The sequence below is a fragment of the Hippopotamus amphibius genome, chromosome 12 (genome assembly GCF_030028045.1).
Source record: "Hippopotamus amphibius kiboko isolate mHipAmp2 chromosome 12, mHipAmp2.hap2, whole genome shotgun sequence".
NCBI classification, from domain to species: Eukaryota; Metazoa; Chordata; class Mammalia; order Artiodactyla; family Hippopotamidae; genus Hippopotamus; species Hippopotamus amphibius.
The window spans coordinates 100,020,389-100,039,194 of NC_080197.1; the positions used below are offsets into that span (position 1 = coordinate 100,020,389).

At 53.3% G+C, this 18,806-nt stretch overlaps 1 protein-coding gene across 2 annotated transcripts; it reads right to left on the reverse strand.

Moving 5' to 3' along the window:
* Positions 1-278: 278 nt before the first annotated feature.
* AVIL (advillin) lies at positions 279-18,097 on the reverse strand. 2 transcript variants are annotated; one of them, XM_057703394.1, is made up of 20 exons: positions 18,006-18,097; positions 15,730-15,814; positions 14,489-14,563; positions 13,589-13,785; positions 12,073-12,184; positions 11,871-11,981; positions 11,417-11,619; positions 10,917-10,995; positions 10,694-10,792; positions 9,881-10,034; positions 9,678-9,778; positions 9,059-9,196; positions 8,795-8,953; positions 7,840-8,019; positions 6,211-6,356; positions 5,960-6,104; positions 4,321-4,509; positions 3,627-3,695; positions 2,324-2,440; positions 279-881 (listed from the first exon to the last, which is right to left on the reverse strand). In XM_057703394.1, the coding sequence occupies exons 2-20, from the start codon at positions 15,793-15,795 to the stop codon at positions 768-770; spliced, it is 2,454 nt and encodes an 817-aa protein (XP_057559377.1). In that variant the 5' UTR covers positions 15,796-15,814; positions 18,006-18,097; the 3' UTR covers positions 279-767. The 2 variants fall into 2 exon arrangements, with proteins under 2 accessions (XP_057559377.1, XP_057559378.1); XM_057703395.1 differs by lacking the exon at positions 14,489-14,563 and having other exon boundaries at positions 288-881.
* Positions 18,098-18,806: the final 709 nt, after the last annotated feature.

Sequence of the window (18,806 nt, forward strand, 5' to 3'; positions counted from 1 at the left end):
TCTGCAGTGGGGTACACACTGGTTCTGGCCTCATTACTGAAATTAATAACACGTGGCCCTGCTTCTCTTCTGGATAATAGGGTGTGCACGGGTGGGGACTGAGGTTTCCTGGACAGCTGTAAGGCAGATTTTGGCATTCTTATGTCAACAGGGATTCCAGTTATCCAGAGAGCTCACTCAGCAGTGCGTCGTTACTTCGGCAGTACTGAGACATTTCTTCCAGTGGAACAAAATAGTTACCGTAACGGGTAGGCCCAAAATGCTGAAAAGAACTCCCATTTGCTCTTACAGGTATCTTTATTTGAAAATTTGAAAATGTCTGGCACGTACAGATCTGAGCATTCAGATTCTGACTTCAGGGTATATATGTGAATAACTTCAGTGATTTGTGGGTTAAATAGGAAATACCGATCTTAAAATTTAAAACAAACTTAGGCCCTTGCCCCAATATTAAACACTTTAAACTTAGTTTTTTCTTCTCTTACTTTTGACTTCACCAGATTCATGCAGTTTTAGTGTTTTCTGCTTAGGCTTTAGCCAGAAGGCCACAAAAATTAAGAAGTGGGCAGCTGACATTCTAGGTTATATATATATAACAGCCAAGGAAGGCAGGGATGAGAAGGATGGGAACATGCTGAGATTGCAGACCCTGCTGGATCTACATTAAATAGCTGGGTGTTAGGCAAAAATCAGTAGAGAATTCTTTCCTGATACTGGCACTGTCTGCTCTCTTCTGGGGTCTTGCAATAGGGAGATGCCGTCTTGCCTCAGAAAAGCCCCTTTTCTTTCTTCATCTGGAGCTGTTTCCAGCCAGGCAGAACAGCAAATTGCCCTCTTGTGATGCCAAACACAGACACAAAGTCCTGTTCGGAGAGGTAATTCTAAGAGAGAAAACGAAGTTTCTAGTTAGAAGGAAGACCTATCGCTGCTAATGGGGTGTGGGGAGTGGGGCCGAGAGAGAATCCCAGATAGTTCCTTGAAAGGGGAAGTAGAGTGAATTTTTCAGAAAGTCTGTAAATAGACTTAAATTATTCATTGGAGAGTTCTTTAGCTTGTGGAGCCCCACCGTGGCTTATGGAAGCACTGACTGGACGCGCTGCTCTCACAGTCCCACCTGGCCCCAGTTTCTTGCCAGAAGGACAAGAATTGGGTTATATATTATGTATGAGTTCTAAACATTAGGTTTGGCTGAATGGAGAACTCAATCGAGTGATGGTTTTCCTTGCTTTGTGCCCTTATCTGCCATTTTTTAAATCCAGACATTTTCAAATGCAAGATCATGGACTTATTGGGAGCGTAAAATTCTCCTAACATTTACTTATTAATGATTAATGAGTATTTTCTGTCCAAGTAAAATTATTAAGATGTAGTCTGTTTTCAAGAAAGTTGTAGCCCAGATACTTAAGAATTGGTTAGATACGACACTGGGAAATCCAGAGACCCTTCCCCTTCAAGGGGAAAATAAATTAATTCATTCAGTAAGACTGTTAATTCCGTCAGCTGAAACTTCAGGTGTTCCTGTGATCTGCCGGGCACCGTTTTAGGTGCTGAAAAGCTGAGCATGTGATGGTGAACAAAACAGACAGGGTGCTTGCTCTTGAGGGCACCACTGGAGTAGGACAGGTAGTGACCAAGTATAAAGGGGCTGCAGGGCGCGAGGGAGGCAGCGCCGGGGTGGTCAGGGAGGGCCTTCCTGCGGAGGTGGCGTCGCAGGTGAGACCTACACAATGAGGAGGAGCTGGCTCTGATGATCTGGGAGGAAAATGCTTTTTCAGGCAGGAGCAATAGCAAGCATGAAGGCTCATGTTTGAGGAAGAGAAAAACAGCCACTGGCAGAAGGGCGGTAAGCGAAGAGGGTGGTGGTCTGTGACATGAAGTCAGAGGTGGGCAGGGGCCAGATCACATAGGGTCTTGGAGGCCATCAAATGAACTTTGGATTCTAAGTGCAGTGGGAAGCCATTCAAGGTGTTCTAAATAGGAAGGTATCATCTGTCGTAGAAGCCCACTGCTTGTTACATGGGGAACAGATTGTAGGGACAGGGGTGGGAACCAGTTGGCGGCCTGTGGCAGTGGTCGATGATGGCTGGACCATACTGGCAGCAGAGAGATGGAGAGCAGTGGATGGAAGCTGGCTGATGGGCTGTGGGAGGTGAGAAAAAAGAATCAAGAAGGAGCCCTGGGTTTTTGGCTTGAGCTCCTGGGTAGGTCAGGTGTCTGTTGAGTGCTTACAGTGTTCCGGATCTGTCCTAGGCTGTATACTGAGGTGGTGCTTTACTCATGGAGAGCTCCACTTACATCAGACACAGTTCCTTCAGCCACTCACCTCCTTTTTGGCAGGGTTCACATCCTCAGGCAACTCCTGACTCTGATTTTTCAACAGAACTTCTATGGGGTAATATTTTGGCTTAGAATTCAGGGAGAGGGTTGTATCCCTCATATCCTAGGGAAGATAAGATAAGAACGTAGACACTGGATAAGAGACTGTTCCGGTCTATGCAATTGAAGTTCTTGTTTATAATATTTAAATTTTGGTTTTTACCACTTCATACTTTATAATCATCTTTTAGAACAATGGTCCCGGGATTTCCCTGGCACAGTTGTTAAGACTCCCTGTTCCCAATGCAGGGGGCCTAGGTCTGATCCCTGGTCCCATATGCATGCCGCAACTAAGAGTTCACATTGCCACAACTAAGAAGCCCACGAGCCACAACTAAGGAGCCAGCGAGCCACAACTAAGAAGCCCACGAGCCACAACTAAGGAGCCAGCGAGCCACAACTAAGACCTGGTGCAACCAAATAAATACATAGCAAAAAAAAAAAAGAACAATGGTCCCCCAAACTGGCTGCATGTCAGAATCATCTGGGAATCTAAAATATTCCGATTTTGGTGTCCAAGTTGGGAAGCTGATTCAGTAAGTCTAACGTAAATCCTGTATAGCCAGTTTGGCGTAAATGTGTTGCTTAAACCTCATTTAAATACTGTGATCACATCCCTTCTCCTGGTACTTTTACCTGGGCTCTACATTTCCAGCCTTCAGATGACTTCAAATTGAAGTCATTCTTCTCTTAAATACACTTTAAAGATGCTACATTGCCATTAGCTTTGAAATCTTGAGTTTGTAGAGCACAGGGGACAAAACTGCCCAATGGTTTGGGCGGTGGTGCCATGCACACATCCTGATGTTGAGGAGCTGCTGGATTCCTGGCCAGAAGCTCCGCTTCTTCTGGCTGCTAAAATAGGGGTAATGGCCTGAGTTTCTGTGGACGCCACTGTCAGAAACTGATAAACAGTATCATTTGAGTTAGAAGCTTATTATTTCTGAAAAATGCTACCCGTAAATTTAATCTGCTCTGAATGACGGAGAGAGCTGAATAATAAAATTTGGTTTTGTTTTTGTTGTGTTTTTAAATAGCAAGTCTGTTCTAAATTCTGGAAGGCAGTAAAATGAGGAACTTGGCTCTGAGACCTGCTTTTCTACCGATTAAAACAATCTTCATATCAAAATAGACCACCAGAGTGATGCTAAGAAGGCCGTGATAGGGTTTCGGCCATGCTGCATCTGTGGCATTTGCTGTTGCTCTCTGGCTCTGGTTGCCTGTGTGAATAGCTCCCCCAAGAAACTCACAGCAGTGATTCTCGTGATAGCAGCAGCGTCTCCCAGCTCTTCTTTTAACTGTTCATATGATTTCCCTGCCTGAAAAGGAGAGAGAGAAAACACAGGATGAGATGCTGCTTATAGGGGAGGGACATCTCAGGCCCATCTGTACCCTCGAGAGAAGCAAAAAAGCCAGGGGACAGAAGACGTTTCAGGGATAAGCAGAAATGGAAATCCTGCTCTTCTGGGTCCATGCAGGGTTGAAAGGTACTTAAACATGATCCGCATTCTTGGCTGGTGGGCCCTCCATGCTCCTACTAAGAGCAGCTGACTAGCAGTCAGAGAACCTGGCTTCTTCCTACTGGTTAATTGTGAGTTTAGACAAATAACTTCTCCTCCAAGCTTCCTCATCAGTAGGTAACACAGGAAACAATGTTCCCTAGCTATCAGGATGTAAAGCTCAGAAAGTAATGTGTGTGGATATACTTTATTAACTTTACTACTTCACAAACTGCTCGTTCCTGAGGCAAGCTGTGAATTCTCTAACTGGACTTAGTGCTTTGGCAGGTGCGAAAGGGAAGGAAAGTAAAAAGTGGGGAGGGGAGAGGGAGTGGGGGAGATGCGGTCCTGGATTTACTCAGCCCTGAGCACCCTGCCGTCCCACTGAGCTTAGTGCCGCGTGCCCTGGCAGTAAGCACATCTTCCCGGTTCTCTCTGTTCTTACGCTGCAGATGTGAGGGTCCCAGGCCAAGAACCAGCCTGTGAAGATTGGAGGCTCGAACCCCTGTTTAATGATCAGGATCGGTGTGCCAGTGTCTCGGCCGCTGGGGTGGGTGTGCAGGTATTCCTGGGCGGTAGCAAGCGCACGCTCCTTCTCTGTGGCGTTGGCCTCGGCCCCGACCCACAAGAACACCTGTTGCGGTAGAGATGGAGTAGTTACTGTGCTCGGACCAAGGCTGAGGAGCAATACTAAAGCACACACACTGCCCCGTCTCTCCCCGTCCGTCGTTCACAGCCTCATCAAAGCAGAGCTTTTCCCAGATTCACGTTGAGCTGTGTATCTCCCACATCTACATCTCCAGTCCTGAACTCTCTCTCTGAACTTCAGCTTCCTGAATCCAGCTTCTTGCAAAACACCTCCTCTTGGCTGTCTCTAAACACCTCAAATATAACACCCCCGAAGGGTAGCTCTTTTCTAAACGTGTATCTGCATCTCCATTCTTGGTGAATGGTGTCCACTCAGTCACCCAAGGCAGTATCCTGGGTGTCACCCTAAACGCCTTCCACACCACCAGGACTTAGCTGATTGACCTCCTGTGCTCGTGTGCACTCTGTTACCATCCCTGTGTCTCCTGCGCTGCTCCCGTGTGGCTGGCAGCTGCTCTCACTGGACTAGGACGGAAGTCTGCTGACTGGCCTCCCAACACACAGTCTTCCTTGTTTCTCACACTGCGTCCCTCCTGTCCTACGCTCACGAGTCATCTATCTAAAGCACAGTCTGACCAAGCCACTCACCTGCTTAAATCTCAGTAGCTTCCCAAGATACGTTTCAGACTTCTTGACGTGGTAGGTAAGGCCTCACCTACTTCTTTAGCTTCACCTCTAGGGTGCTCTTGTCTTACGCTCTGATAATACTATTGGTAGTTCCTGTATACTAGGCTATTTCATGCCTTGCTGTTCTTTTGCCTGGAATGCCCTCTTTACCTGATTAATGCCTGTTTATCCTTTGAGTCTGGGAGCCATCTCCTCGGGAAAGTCTCCGGTGAGCCCCTAAACTGTGTTGAGTGCCCCTAATTTGTGCTCCCACGGCACCTGTACGTGCCTCCCTCATCCTAAAATGACGTTTTCATGTCCGCTCTCCTCTGCCCCCATCAGCCTGTAAATTCAGAGAGCAGGATGAGGCCCTTCGCCTTGGCGACACCACACCCAGCATGGTGGTTAGAACGGAGGTGTTGAGTATGTTTGCTGAGGTGAACTGAAGAGAATGGGAGGTGGCGGAGGGGTTGCCTTGAAGATACCCTTTTGTATCCTGTTGTTCCCTAAGAGGCCCATATCTCCGGGTGTGGAGCCTGTGCTCCTGGTCCTGAGAGAATGGAGTGCATGATGATATGACAACATGATTCTCCCAGAGCAAAGTGGGAAAATTCCCAGGATGGTGAGTTTTAAACCACATTCTTTTCTCTCCAACCCCGGCAAAAGTGGGCTCTTCCTTTGGTCACCAGTGACAAATGTTTGATTGACTTGAGCGTGGTCGAGGAGTACCCTGGCTTTATCTGGGGGGCTGGGGAGAGGTACTACACAGAAAATAGCCTAAAGCTTGAGGATCTTTGTCATTTGTTCCAAGCTCTCTGGTTATGTCTTACCTGGTCCCAGGTATCCAGGAGCATCACATCACCTGGGTTCAGGTCATCCTGGGTGAAGTCTGTGATCTCAGTGACAATGAACCGGCCAGTCTTATTGGAACATTCAAAGAGACGGGACTGGACATCTAGGATTTCCTCTCGTAGCCTGCAGTACAGTCCGTTCAGAGGAGCTGAGCTGCTTAGCAATCATGTGCAGTTCACAAGTCTGGGCGGCAGGGGGAGCAAGAGGAAGGGATGCTGTGGTCCTGTACCTTCTGTCACTGGCATAGGGCGTTTTCCCTCCCAGCAGGTCCCAGAACTCAGCTGGCTCCTGGCCCTCGGCCACTGTGTCCTCGGTGCCATCACAGAGAAGACCGGCCAGCTCCTTAGCCATTGCCCGCTCATCGCCACTGGACCCCTGAGAGTGGGGTGGGGAGAACACAGATGTTAGCTGCACGCAGGCACGCCGATGTGGGAAAAAAGTGTCTGAGACTAATAGCTCAGTGTAGCCAGGGTCGTCCGTCGAGCCAGAGTACCGCAGGACGGGGAGATGGGTGGGTCTGTTCTGGTGCTGGGAGGGGCAGGAGGCAAGGGGTGGGGGGGCGGGGGCGGGGAGGGAAGCCGTGGTGGCGAAAGACAGGACCAAACTCTCCAACCCACAGTGGATGTTGACAAGTCACCTTTGTTTCGCCTTCAGTGGGAATCTTAGCGCGTACTTTTGACTATTTTTTAAGAGAAAACTTAAATTTATTTAAAAAATTATATACAGGAAAATTCACTCTCTCTGCCAGAGAGTTCTATAACTCTTGACGAATGCATAGCATCGGCTCCCACCCCACGACAAAAACAGACCGGTCCGTCTCCTCACTGCAAGAAATTCCCTCAGGCCACCAAGCCCTTTGTAGTCAAACCCTCCTTGAATCCTTAACCTCTGGCAACCACGGATCTGCTCTCCATCACGACAGTTTTGCCTTCTCCAGAATGTCACACGTGGAATCATACACTGTGTAGCCTTTGGGCTCGTGCACTGTGCACTCAGCGTAATGCATTTGAGATTCATGCTGGTGGTTGTGGGTATCAACAGCTTGTTCCTTTCTGGAGCTGAGTGGTAGCCCATTGTAAGGAGGCACCACTGTTTGTTTATCCATCCTCCAGTGGATCTGCTTCCAGTTCTTGGTGATCACAAATAAAGATGCTATAAACCTTTGTGTACAGGTTTTTGTGTGAAGATAGTTTTTTCCTTCGCGTGGGTACGTACTCAGGAGTGGGGTTGCTGGGTCATACGGTAAGTGTATGTTTTGTAAGAAACTGTCAGATTGTTCCCCAAAGGCCACATCTGCACTCCCACCTGCCGTGTGTGAGAATTCCTGTTGCTCTGCGTCCTCATCAGCACTTGATGTTGGTTTTTTTTTTTAAGTCATTCTAATAGGTGTGTAGTGTTCTCTCGCTTTTCATTTGCATTTCCCTAATGACTAATGATGTCGAGTATCTTCTATTCCATCCTCTTTTGCAAAACAAGTTCCGTGCCTTGTAATGCAGATGCAATCTGAACTGGCAAAAAATCGCATTTCCAGTGTTTTTGTTCCGTGTTAACACCCATCTTGTTAACAGTCCACCAAACTGGTGTAGAAAGATGGACACATCCAGCCTGCACCCAGCCTCCATGTGTTTAGAGGTTTAGGGAGGGTCTCCTGGGGGTGAGCAGTGCCGTTCGTGAGTTTGTAAGTAGAGGCCTGACTGTGGGGAACATTGTCAGTCCCTTTGAAGATCCTTTAGGAAAAGCCTCCTCTTTTTGAAGACTGCTCCAGCCTACTCTTTAATTCCTTCGCCCCTGCTGACGCGAGGGGGGTGCCGGGCTGGGCTCTGTGGGGCTGGGATGACCGCGGGGCCAGCCCTCCTACCTTGCCATACCACAGGTAGTGCTCCGCCTGGGTCCGCAGCAGGAAGACATCGTTGGAGTTGAGGGAGGAGGTGAAGGCGGGGACCTCCACCGCTTTGGTGTTGGACTTGTCATTTCCTTGAATCTGGAAGAGCCTTACTGGAGGATCAGGCTCGGGGTTTCCCTTTCTGGAAGTCCCACCCTAGACAGAAAGAGCAAGCAGAGTCTGGACCCAAGGTGCACCGTGTGCGCTGAGCACTGGGCTAGCTTTGTGGAAAACATGGATGTATCTGACCCCGGCTTTAGCCTCGAGGAGTTTGCAGGCTAACGAGCTGGAGCTGTGCTACCAATAGCATTAGCTTCCATTCTGAGACCTTGGTTATATGCCAGGCTCTTTACCGGTGCCGCACCTACATCATTTTCTAGACCCTCATAAGAACTCTGTGAAGCAGGTATTATTATCTCACAGTGCAGGTGGGGAAACTGAGGCTCAGAAACCTGACTAATAAATGACAAGACTAGGGCCTGACCACAGACTTGTGTGTATCAGGGATGCGACGTTATACATTCCTGGTAGCGTTTCAGCCAGGGCTTCTGGAAGAAATGGGACTTGAATTTGAAGAGGCACATTCTCTGGGGGGGCGGGCAGGGAACGACGTGGCGCGTGTGAGGTCTAAGGAGGAGACCCACTTGAGTGGAGTGGGGTGTGTGGGTTAGGGTGCTGAGGGGAGGCACCTGCACAGGTCATGTGGGTCAGATTATAAAAGACCTCGGACAGGGATTCGGCAGCGGTTTGAACTTGAAGCCCTAGGCAGCTGGGATTCCCTTCAGTCTCTTAGAGAGATTCAGCCCCTTCTTGTCTATGTCTGCCCTAAGCCCTGCTCGCCACCCCTCCTCTTTTTTCTACTGTAGTCCCCTGCTGATCTGCTGGTTCTGAGCTTTCTGCTTATGGCATAATTTTACCTGAGGGCTCGCACCTCAAAGATAACCAGCTTTCCTTTGAAGATGGCCATGAAGTGGCGTGGCTCCTTCCCCATGGTAACCCGAACCTGCACGGGGGCCCCATCAAACTGCCGGTCCACCGCCACCGCCAGGTATGCCGAGGCTGCCAGCTCGTCCTGTGAGGCGTGGCGGCCCTGCGGGGGTGAGAGGGGAGCGATGGGTCCCTGCGACCCTCAGCCCCAACTCAGTGGCCCGAGGAAGCGGCAGGATCCCAAGCTGAGAGCCTGCCCCAGGCCTACCTGCCAGATGTACAAGACGTAATGCGCCTTCCCGTGCATCTCGTACGTGTAGAGAACCAGATAGCAGTCTCCCCCATAAAAGAAGCCATACCACTGCTGCTCCACGGGGACCAGCTCCAGGTTTTCAATTCTCCAGACCTGGGCAGAGAAGGAGACACAGTTCCCCAGAGATGGGAGTCCTCTGGGAAGACAGCTACGCGGAGGGAATGGGGCCACGCCTAGCAGAAAATCCAGGTGGGTGAGGCACGCAGGTGCATTCACAGTACCCCCTCCCCCTCTGGTGCTTCCTTCCAGTGGTGAGGGCTTATCGCATTTGCACGATTTGAATCCCAAGAACTGGATCGGCCCTGGCCAGATGCATCCCCATCACGGCTCAGCGATGATTTGAATACGTCTGCCAGGTGAGTTTCTGCGAGCACACGGGGGTATCTACTTTTTACTTCCCTGGAGAATTGTGGGGAAACCCTGCAGGCTTGGACACCTCTTAGAGAATAGTCCTGAGGTGCCAGAGGTGAAAAGGGAAGGAGAGCAGACACAGAATCACATGCCCTCCTCTACAGCACAGCAGCCAGGAGGGCCCGTGCTGCCGTCTGCCTGGGATGTGGGTCACCGGGCTAACCTCAGCTTTGCCGTTGCCGTCATCAACCATTCTTTCCTGGGCCGCTACCTCTGGTTTGGTGTGCAGCTGGGTCACGTCAAATTTATCCTGGAAGACTTTAGCTGCAGAGAAGGGTTTGGGAGAATCCAAGTGAGCGAAGAGCACATGTGCCTGCCTTTCTAAAGAGTCCCGGCAGTGAGAACACAATCGGGGGGCAATCTTACCGATTTTACCAACGCTGAACGTCCTCCCCAGACCCACGGTCTGTTCCTTCACTGACCACTTCTGGAACAGCTGCTTGAACATGGCTGACTCGGCACCGTCATGGACCGTCTCCACGTTGGTGCTGCTGGGGTAGCCCTTCATCCTGATGAAACTCTGCGGGCGCCACCCCCCCCCGCCCCCGGAGGACAGGTCAGTCAGGGACCACACTGGGTTCTTTGCTTGGCTGGTGGTTCACCCCTCCGAAGCCCGCTGGTAGGACTGCTCCCTTCTGGGAGTCAGTGTCGAATTGTAACTCATTTCTGTCTAGGGGGCACGTCACCTGCCTCAGCGAAAGGACTGGGCATCTTAGCATCTCTTCATTGGCCTGTCAGGATGACTACTCTGTTCTGTGTTCCTTCAGCACTCCCGTACTCTGCTGACCTTGTATCACTTTCATTTGCTCCTTCTTTGCTTTGTGAGTGCCTCCTGCTTGGCGCACCTGCCTGGGTCTGCTCAGTATCCTAAGCTCCTTGAGGACGGGGCCGTTGACCTCGATATGTGATGTCTGCGTTAATAACAGCAGCCACCTTTTATTGAGCAGGTGTGCATGCCAGGTGCTGTTCTGAGTGCTTTGTAAATGTTATTTAATCCTCACAACCACCCCAGGAGATGGCATGAAACCTGGATTCGAATCCAGGTTTGTCTGTCTGACTTTGAAGTCATGTATGTAATTGCAACGTTCTATGCTCTGGTGCCTAACATGGCTCTCCGAGCACATCTGCCGTGTTATGGACAGGATTTTTTGGACAACATTGCACATCCGTAGCTCCTACCAGGGCTTTAGACATGGCCATCTGTTTCTCAACCTTGGTGGCGTCTCTTCCTTTCCACACATAGATCTTGGTTCCACTTTGGTCCAGGATGTAGCAGTCCTGAAGCAGTCAGGGATAAAAGTGGTTACTGCTGCCCAAGACCACAAGGAAAGCCTTGCCCTAGGGTCTGCCTCTGAAGCCAGGTCCGGTGACCCCAAGGCAAGCCCACCCAAGCTCTACTCACATCATGGTTCAGTAAGTCCTGGACCAGGGGCCTCACTGCTACCTCTGTGACTGCCAGCTGTCCATCTGAGTCTGAGACACTGGAGAAGGGGAGAGATTAGCCTGCACCTTCTCTTCTGCAAAGCTTTGTGTGGAGTTTCTGGATAGCGTTTGACTTCTTGCGACAGGCATGGAACGCAGACGGGAACGTGATGGACTCTGTTCTCTGGAGGAGACTCTGTGCGTCTCTCTCCCGAACATTATCCCGTCCACATCCCTAGGCACGTACAGACCCCAGCGAAGGCACGGTGTCCCCCAGAGACCAGAAAGAGTTGCTAACAAGAGCAGATGGTAGCTGCTCAGGGAACACCGAGCTCGGTATACAAGCTGCATTTGAAAAAGACTGAAAGAAAGCCAAGGGCCTGCACCCCAAACAAGGAGCCAAGCAGAAGCGCTGGGCTTTTTAGGGGACACCGTCCCCCTACCCCAGCTTCCAACCAGCAGCCAGGCTTCGCTACTCACTGATACAGCGTGGTATTTGATTTCTGCTGCTGATCGGTGATCTCATCGGGGACCGCGGGCTTGAGGATGGAGCGCCGGCCCAGGGTGCCCTGAAGGACCTGCATCAGCTCTGGGCTGGCCGCCTCCTCATTGCCCTCGATCACGCCTATTTCAGCACGGCCCCCTCGCTCCCTGTCCCGAATGTCCTTTGCCAGAAGCGTAGCCTGTGAAGAAGCCCGAGGAGGCACTCAGCTCCCGGAGCGGCAGCCTGGAGCCCAGACCCAGGCGTCACCGGGATGCTGAGGAGCCCGGCCTTGCGTGCGCGGCCTGTCTCCGAAACAGGTGCGGCTCAAAGGCAGGGGCCCGGCTTGAAGGGTGGGAGAGAGCCAGCGAGGAAAGAAGGAGGCAGGGGCAGGGGCGGGAGTGCTCGCCCGTGAGGCCTGGGGGCGAGGAGGGAGTGCCGGACGGGCCACACCTGCAGGCGCGCCCTGCTGCTGCTCTCCGGGCCGTTCCACTGGATGATGGCCTTCCCCAGGTCCAGCAAGAAGACATCCCCTCGGTTAAAACTGTCCCAGCTCATTTCCACCTGCAGGCGAGAGGCAGACGTCATGCAGGAGGAATCCTCAGGTGCCAGGCAGAGAGGCCCTGGGCCCAGCACGGACGGCGGCAGGCCTTACCTCGGTGGCCCTGATGTTTCTCTTCCCCTTCACGTGCAGCAGCCGCTTCACGTCCTCGTAGGTGTTGGTCTCCACGTGCTTCATCCCGGAGGCCACACCCCCCTTCTTGTAGCTGAGGGAACATCCGTTATTTACTGAACAGGTGCTCCCTTCTAGGTACTGGGCAGACAGCTGTGGGCCACACAGGTGCGCCTCTGCCCACGCGGGTGACACAGTAAATGAGCCAGGTCGACACCGGCACCTGTCCCCACTGCCACAGAGGCGCACTCAGCAGTGGGCTTTTTGACAGTGTTCAGGGCAGTCTTCCCCAAAGGACTGACACTTGAGCTGAGATATGAAAAGTAGGAACCAACCACCAGAGGACTAGCTCTGCAGACAGAGGGTGCATCCCTGATAAAGTCCCCACAGCACAGAAGGGCTTGTTTTTTCTCCTTCTAGAAACTGTGTGAATATCGCGCGTGGTGGGGAGAGGGGCACAAGTCAGGCGGGAGCAGAAACCCTAACGACGCCTTGGCCTTAAGACCAGCTCACTCCAGAAACCCACTGTCCAGCCCCTGGCACTCACCCCAACACAGCCTCCTCCAGGAGCCCCACGTGTGAAGCGCACACAGAAAGCCACCGGGAGCGGAGGGCCTTTGTCTCAGGGCTCCCTGGTGACTCAGCCTGGGGCTCTGTGCCCAGCAGGGCCTCAGAGGGGACTGCGGACCTGCAGGAAGCTGGCCTGGGACTAGACTCAGAGCTCTCGAGCTCCTTGGGATTCCCTTTTGTTTTCCATCTCAAGTGCAGAGTTGTGAGCTATGCAAACTCCTCAGTTCGCGGAAGGCTGTCCTCACGGGGCTTCACGAGACCCCCTCTCGCAGTACGTGTGTGTTGCCTTTTACCCCCTTTCTCTCCCCATCACAGGCATCCATTCTAACAACTTAACATCTGTCTTTTTATTTTCATTCTGGTAAGATGCGGCCTGTTTTTTGTGTTTATGTATTAAAAAAAAAAGAAATTGGCATTCTGTTCTGTTTCAAGCCTGTTTCCTCCTGTGTTCACTAAGCCTCACGGTCTGTCCACGTCAGATGTGTATCGAATCCACTGCTGTGGCAGAGTACTCCGTGGTGTCAGGGAACGTTTCTCCTGCCCAGTCTCCCTGGGGGCAGCATGCCACGCTGCCTGTGGCTTCCCACCATACGGCTGTGAACCCTCTGGTTCATGTGCCCTTGCGGACCTGGGCACGTGAGACTTCCTTTGGGTCACACCCTGGGGGTGAGATCTGCCCTAGTGGCAGTAAACGTCTCTCCGGAACGCTGGGCCAGTCCTCACTCCCACCAGCAGGGCACCAGGGCGCCTATCTCCCCAACACTTGGCACTACCCAGCTCTCTCATTTATGCCTCTCTAATAAGTGGAAATGATAGCTTTGTTTTGACTTGCATGTTTATGATTCCTTTCTTCATATACTTTTTGGCCCTTTGGATTTCCTCTCTGGTAAACTGCTTCTACATCCTTGCTCTGTGCCTAGCTACTCACATGATGCCCTGCTTGAAGTAGCCACGGAAGGTGTCGGACTCGTGGTACTGGACCTCCCGGTGCTGCACGGGGCTGCCCCCCAGGTAGTCGTCCAGCTGCGTGGTGTAGACGGCTGCACAGCTCTGCTCGTCCTGGGAGGAGTGCTGCCCCAGCCAGAAGTGGATGTCCTGGGAGAGGAGGCTGCCCGCTCTGCGGGTCTGGGACGCAGCCAGAGAGATCGGGTCAGGGGCCAGCTCGCGTCCCCTGTGCTGCTGGCCCCGCTGGTGGGGGAAGAACTGGCCTGCGGTGGCTTGTGTCCTGCCCTGGGGAGGCTCGGGGCCTCTTCCTCCCTGCGGTGGCCCCAGGGCGGACGTGCTCTGTGGCTCAAGCCCTGGCAGCCCAGATCAGGGGAATGTTGACAGCTTATTGTCCTCAAGACAGAGACCGGTGGGGACCTTTCCCAGCTTGGCCCGCAGGTTCTCTTGCTGCCCCCTTGCACCCCGCACTGGCACAGCCAGCACAGCGCTGCCATCCATCCGCGTGGCTCTGTCAGCACCGTCCACGTCCACGTGGGACAGGGTTTCCTCAGCTAGGTGAGTACTTTGAGGCTAGAGACGGCCTCGTATCCGCCTGGCCCTCCTCCGCAGCGCTGTAGCCTGGGGTCCGGGCCCAGGAGGGAGGCGTGCGGCTGTGGGCCGCTCGCGGAGGTTCAAGGCTGAGGGCCACACCCCACCCTCTGCTGCAACACTGAAAACCCTGGCCTAAGAACAACCTTCGCTGGTCACCCTGGAGGCCTGTTCCCTGTAACAGCGAGGAAGAACCGCGACGGACACCGGGTTAACCTCGTGGGCCGACCTCCCAGCGGAGCCGCAGGGCGGCTCTCATGGCGGAGGCTCGGGGGCGTGGGGCGGGGGTGCTCACCGAGAGGATGACGTAGCAGTCTCCCTCGTAGAAGCTGCCGTGGGCACTCAGGGGCACCAGCGCCAGCTCCATCCTCTGGAAGGACAGGGGGTGTGTAGGGGCTGCATCTCCCCCCCGCCCTGCCCGCCACCATCTGGCACAGGCAGCAGGGGGAGGAGGGAGAGGGCCCCACGGGGCAGGGCGGCCGCCCCCCAGCCTCACGGAGCTCTGGCCGCGCAGCCCTGAGCCCGCGTCCTCACGCCCATCCTCTCACCGCCCCTGTGCTGCACCGCGAGGAGCCTGGGCGCTCCCCGCCCTGTGCGGAGCCGGGTGGGAGCCCTGGAGCAGAAGCCCGGCCCCGAGCGCTGCACCCGAGCCTCTGCACCGGCTCCCGGCTCCCGGCACCCGGCGCCGGCGCTCAGCGAGGCTCGGGGGTGGGCGCCGACCCTGGGCTCCGCCGCTGGGGTCTGGGTGGCAGCCCTGATGTCACCTGTGTGTCGGCCTCGTCCCAGGAGAGCCACGTGCATGGCCCCGGACGTGGACTTTCACCGCTATCTCCAACTCCAACATCCGCCGTCGTATGTGAGTGTATTCAGTGTGAAACACGTGTGTGACGTGTCACATTGTTCAGTGTCCCACCATGTGTGTCACTCTCTTAGCACCTATTCGTTTTTAAATAAACTGGGAGCCTTATCACGGGCGGAGTGACCGGGGCCCTGACGAGCCCCGAGCAGCTTGCTGGGGGCTGGGACGCCCCTCCCGGTGGAGGCGGGTGAGGCGGGCGCAGCAGCCACTCCGGGGCTCAGCGCAGGGAGGTGGGAGGGAGGCGGCCCAGGCCGTAGACCGCTGGAGCTTGAGGTCCGCCGCGCACTCACGCCTGACGGGGCGAAGGGGTGAGCAGGGCCCCCGTCTGCGTAGCCTTCAAGCCTCCCCACCACTTTGCGGGAGCCAGCGTGCTTCCCGGAAGACAGCCTCCACTGTCGTGACAGCGGCAGCCAGGAGTCCCGGGCCCCCCGTCTCTGCGGGGCCTTTACGACACGTGCAGCTGGCCGGTAAAGGGCGAGCTTCTGTTTGCGTGGAGCCCTGCTCCCCAAGGCGAAGAACATTCCCTCCACCTGTCACCCGCCTGCTCTGAGGGGGCAAGGCTAGGAAAGCGTGCCCCTCGGTGGCGTCTCTCACGGTGGCCGACCCGCGGGCAGGAGGCTGAGGAGCGCGGAGGGCCTTCGGCAGCCCGGGGTCTGCCCCCACCCAGCCCAGCTCACCTCTATCCTCCAGGTGATGATCCCAGGGTCGTTGCCCACCGCCTGGAAAGCGCTGCTCAGAGACATGGCGCGTGTCTTCCCGGGGCTGAAACGTCACAGAGCACGTGGGGAGATGACGCCTCCCACGGCAGGCACCCAGCCAGCTTTCCTCCCGGGGCACGTCCCAATCTCCTGTCGGCCATCCTGCCACGCCCTGGTGGTACATCCCTGCGCTGTCTCACAGGGATGCGGGACATGACCGGTCCAAGTTCACGGCGCAAGCCTAGCTGGCCCAGGGATCCCCACGGGAAGGTGTGCGTCCCGCTGGCCACGTCCCTTGTTAAGAGCTCTGGTGACACAGCCGTGATCATTTACTGAAGGGGTGACAAACACGTTAAGCCCTGTGTTGCCTGACTTGATGTTCTCTCACTTAATTCTCATACGCTGAGTATGTTTTCTTCGTCTTACGTTGTGGGAAAACTGAGGTTCAGAGAGGTTAAATAATGTGCTTGGTATCACTGGAATGAAATCCGTACCTGATCTTAAAATCTGTGCTCTTTTCTAGTCACTCTGATGTACTGCAACCCTTCCTAACTTACCTAAATTCAGGGCACATGGGGTTGAAAAGCTGACGTTGGAATAAGTATTTCCAAACTGGGTTTCAGTCTCTCATTTTCATTCCCTCTAACTCTCCCAGACTCCCTGCCTGCCAGGTCCTCTCCACAGTCAACTCTGTGGGCTTTTAATTTCCAGACTTTTTTCTTTTGAGTAAACGATCCTAAAACTCAGAAAACCCATTCTGCTTCTGTAATATGACTAATATATTCCTTGTGCCTCACAGAAGAAAAGGGAAAGTAAAATGGCAGGGCTGGGCCTGGGACAGAGAGTCCAGGGTGCCAGCAGGGCCGCTGGGCGTGGCCTGTGGGCAGATGGCCCCCCCCCCCCGCCCCCAGACCCAGCCAGCAGTGCTCTGGCGGCCCACAGGCAGGCGGGGGAGAGGAGGAGGTAAAGAGAAGTGTGAATTGTGTACCATCTCTGTTGGAGGTATGTCTGGGGTTACCAAGCGCCTACACATCTGTGGCCACACAGGCTTTAACTAATGAAAATTCCTGCCTGGTTCTTGCTCTCAAGGGGCTTGCAATCGGACGATACACATCACTGATGAATGCTCCCAAGAGGCAAAGCAAAAAGGATAAGCTTGACAAATTTACACAGGATAAAGGAAAAAACAAAACAAACACCCAGAAAGGACTATCAGGGTCTTCCTCTTTGGAGGTATACGGTGCTTGTTAAGAGGAGCATGTCTGGCCATTCATTTCTTGAGCTTTGGTGGAGGAACCCAGGTTTGGAGAGTACGTGCCATTGTCTAGGACGTGGGCAAAACAAAAGACAGACAAAAAGCCCCCTTTGTGTGCTGCGGCGGCAGGACTGACAGCACCAGGCGGAGCAGGCAACCTTTGAGGATTTAATTTGATAACTGGTGCCGCCCCACCCCGTGCTGCTCGGAATTGCCAGGAAATATTTGTTCAGGTTTTCTTCAGACCCTAGATGTCAGTCATTAAAGGCAAATGCTGTGACCCAACTAGGGGAAGGGGACGAGGAATTCATTCCTTGGAGAAAGGTAAGTGTAAACCTGATAAAAGTCGAACCAGCTGGCACTAATTACGACTGTGAGTCCAGAGGTCAAAAGCAGTCCCATTTCCCAGCAGGGACGTGGCAATCAAGATGCTCAGTGGGCCAGGGTCCCTGACATGCAGGAGAGGACATCCTCAAGGCAGGGACTTCGCCATACTGGAACACCCAGAAAATGGGATTCCATCTGTGACACCAAAGTCCCTCAAAGCTTCCTCTTCCACCCTCCTCCTCAAATTTATTAACTCAGCACCCTTTGAGACCACGGCACAAACCCCTGGGTGGGGTGCAGTTTTGAAATCCCAGGTTAAAAGCTGGTGGCCCTTAATTCTTACCAATACGCCTATGAATGGACCCCAAGCAGAGGAAGCTGGTTTTAATTTCTGCCTTGCCCCATACCATCTTTCTGGCATGGTCGAATGGGGTCCCCCCCATCTTTCCCAGCTTTTGAAAACGTGCCCTAATATTTAGTTGTCTCTAAAAAGCACCTCGACTTCTCAGCGGGAAGTTTGCAAAACCCGGTCACAAACTCCTAGTTCAACCCTTTTAAAACCGCATCCAAGAAAACAGAGCCAAGGAAATTTTAATCTCCTTTCGTTTCTTCCTAGTTCAAATAAAATTGCTCTATTGACGTGCATGCATAAACCAGAGGGAACTTGCCTTACCTCCGCTCTCACCAGTCCTCCCAGTCTTCTGGCTGGTACGCAGTGCTGAGGAACCACCCACAGCGGGAAGCTCCGGGGCCTGCTGCCTCACCTTCTAATGGCTGTGCAGACACTCGGCTATATTTGCTTGGGTTTGCATCTTAACCGCATTTTCCTAGTTCTGGCCAATCACAGCCAGCCTAGCCCTGGGCTTGACTTATTCAAACCAGAGGGGAAGCTTTATCTGTTCCTATTCAAAACAGCAAAAACAAGAAAAACAGACTTTTAAAGGCTTCTTTTAACTCCAGCTCCACGCCCTGATCTAATTGATTTTTTAAAAGTGCACAGCCCATCAATAATGCAGGAAAGAGGGTGGGAGGATATGAAATTTGCCATATTGTAGATATGAATGCATTACACTGATGACAGGACGCAGGGGCTGGGGCTGCCCGCTGAGCGCCTGGGAGGTCCAGGCTGGCAAGTGCCTGCCCGAGAAGCTTCTGGGCATTTCTGGGAGAAGGGCCTGGAGTGTTATTAGGTTATCCTGTCTTGCCCCTTGGGGTCCGTCCAGTCAATACCTGAGTGCCTACTATGTACGGAGAAGCACACTGGGCTCTGAGTTGCAGGGCTCTGAGTTTGGGAAAATCAGTAAGGGGCACAGAAGGAAGACGCTACATCCCTTGGGGCTTCTGGTTCCTCCCCAGAAGTCAACAGGACACCAAGCATATGCCTATTAAGCACCTGGATGGCAATGGGGTTGATTCCACACCGGGGCCAGGGAAGAGCTCACGTAGCCTGACTTCTGTAACCTTGAGCAGAATC

Bases quoted from the DNA above. Each gene is read 5' to 3' on its own strand.
- AVIL (XM_057703394.1), bottom strand. From the start codon at position 15,795: ATGTCTCTGAGCAGCGCTTTCCAGGCGGTGGGCAACGACCCTGGGATC. The intron at 13,786-14,488 runs GTGAGCACCCCC...GCTGCGTCCCAG, and splicing joins ACTGCTACGTCATCCTCTCG to ACCCGCAGAGCGGGCAGCCT. The intron at 3,696-4,320 runs GTAAGAACAGAG...TCTCCTTTTCAG, and splicing joins GGGACCCTCACATCTGCAGC to GCAGGGAAATCATATGAACA.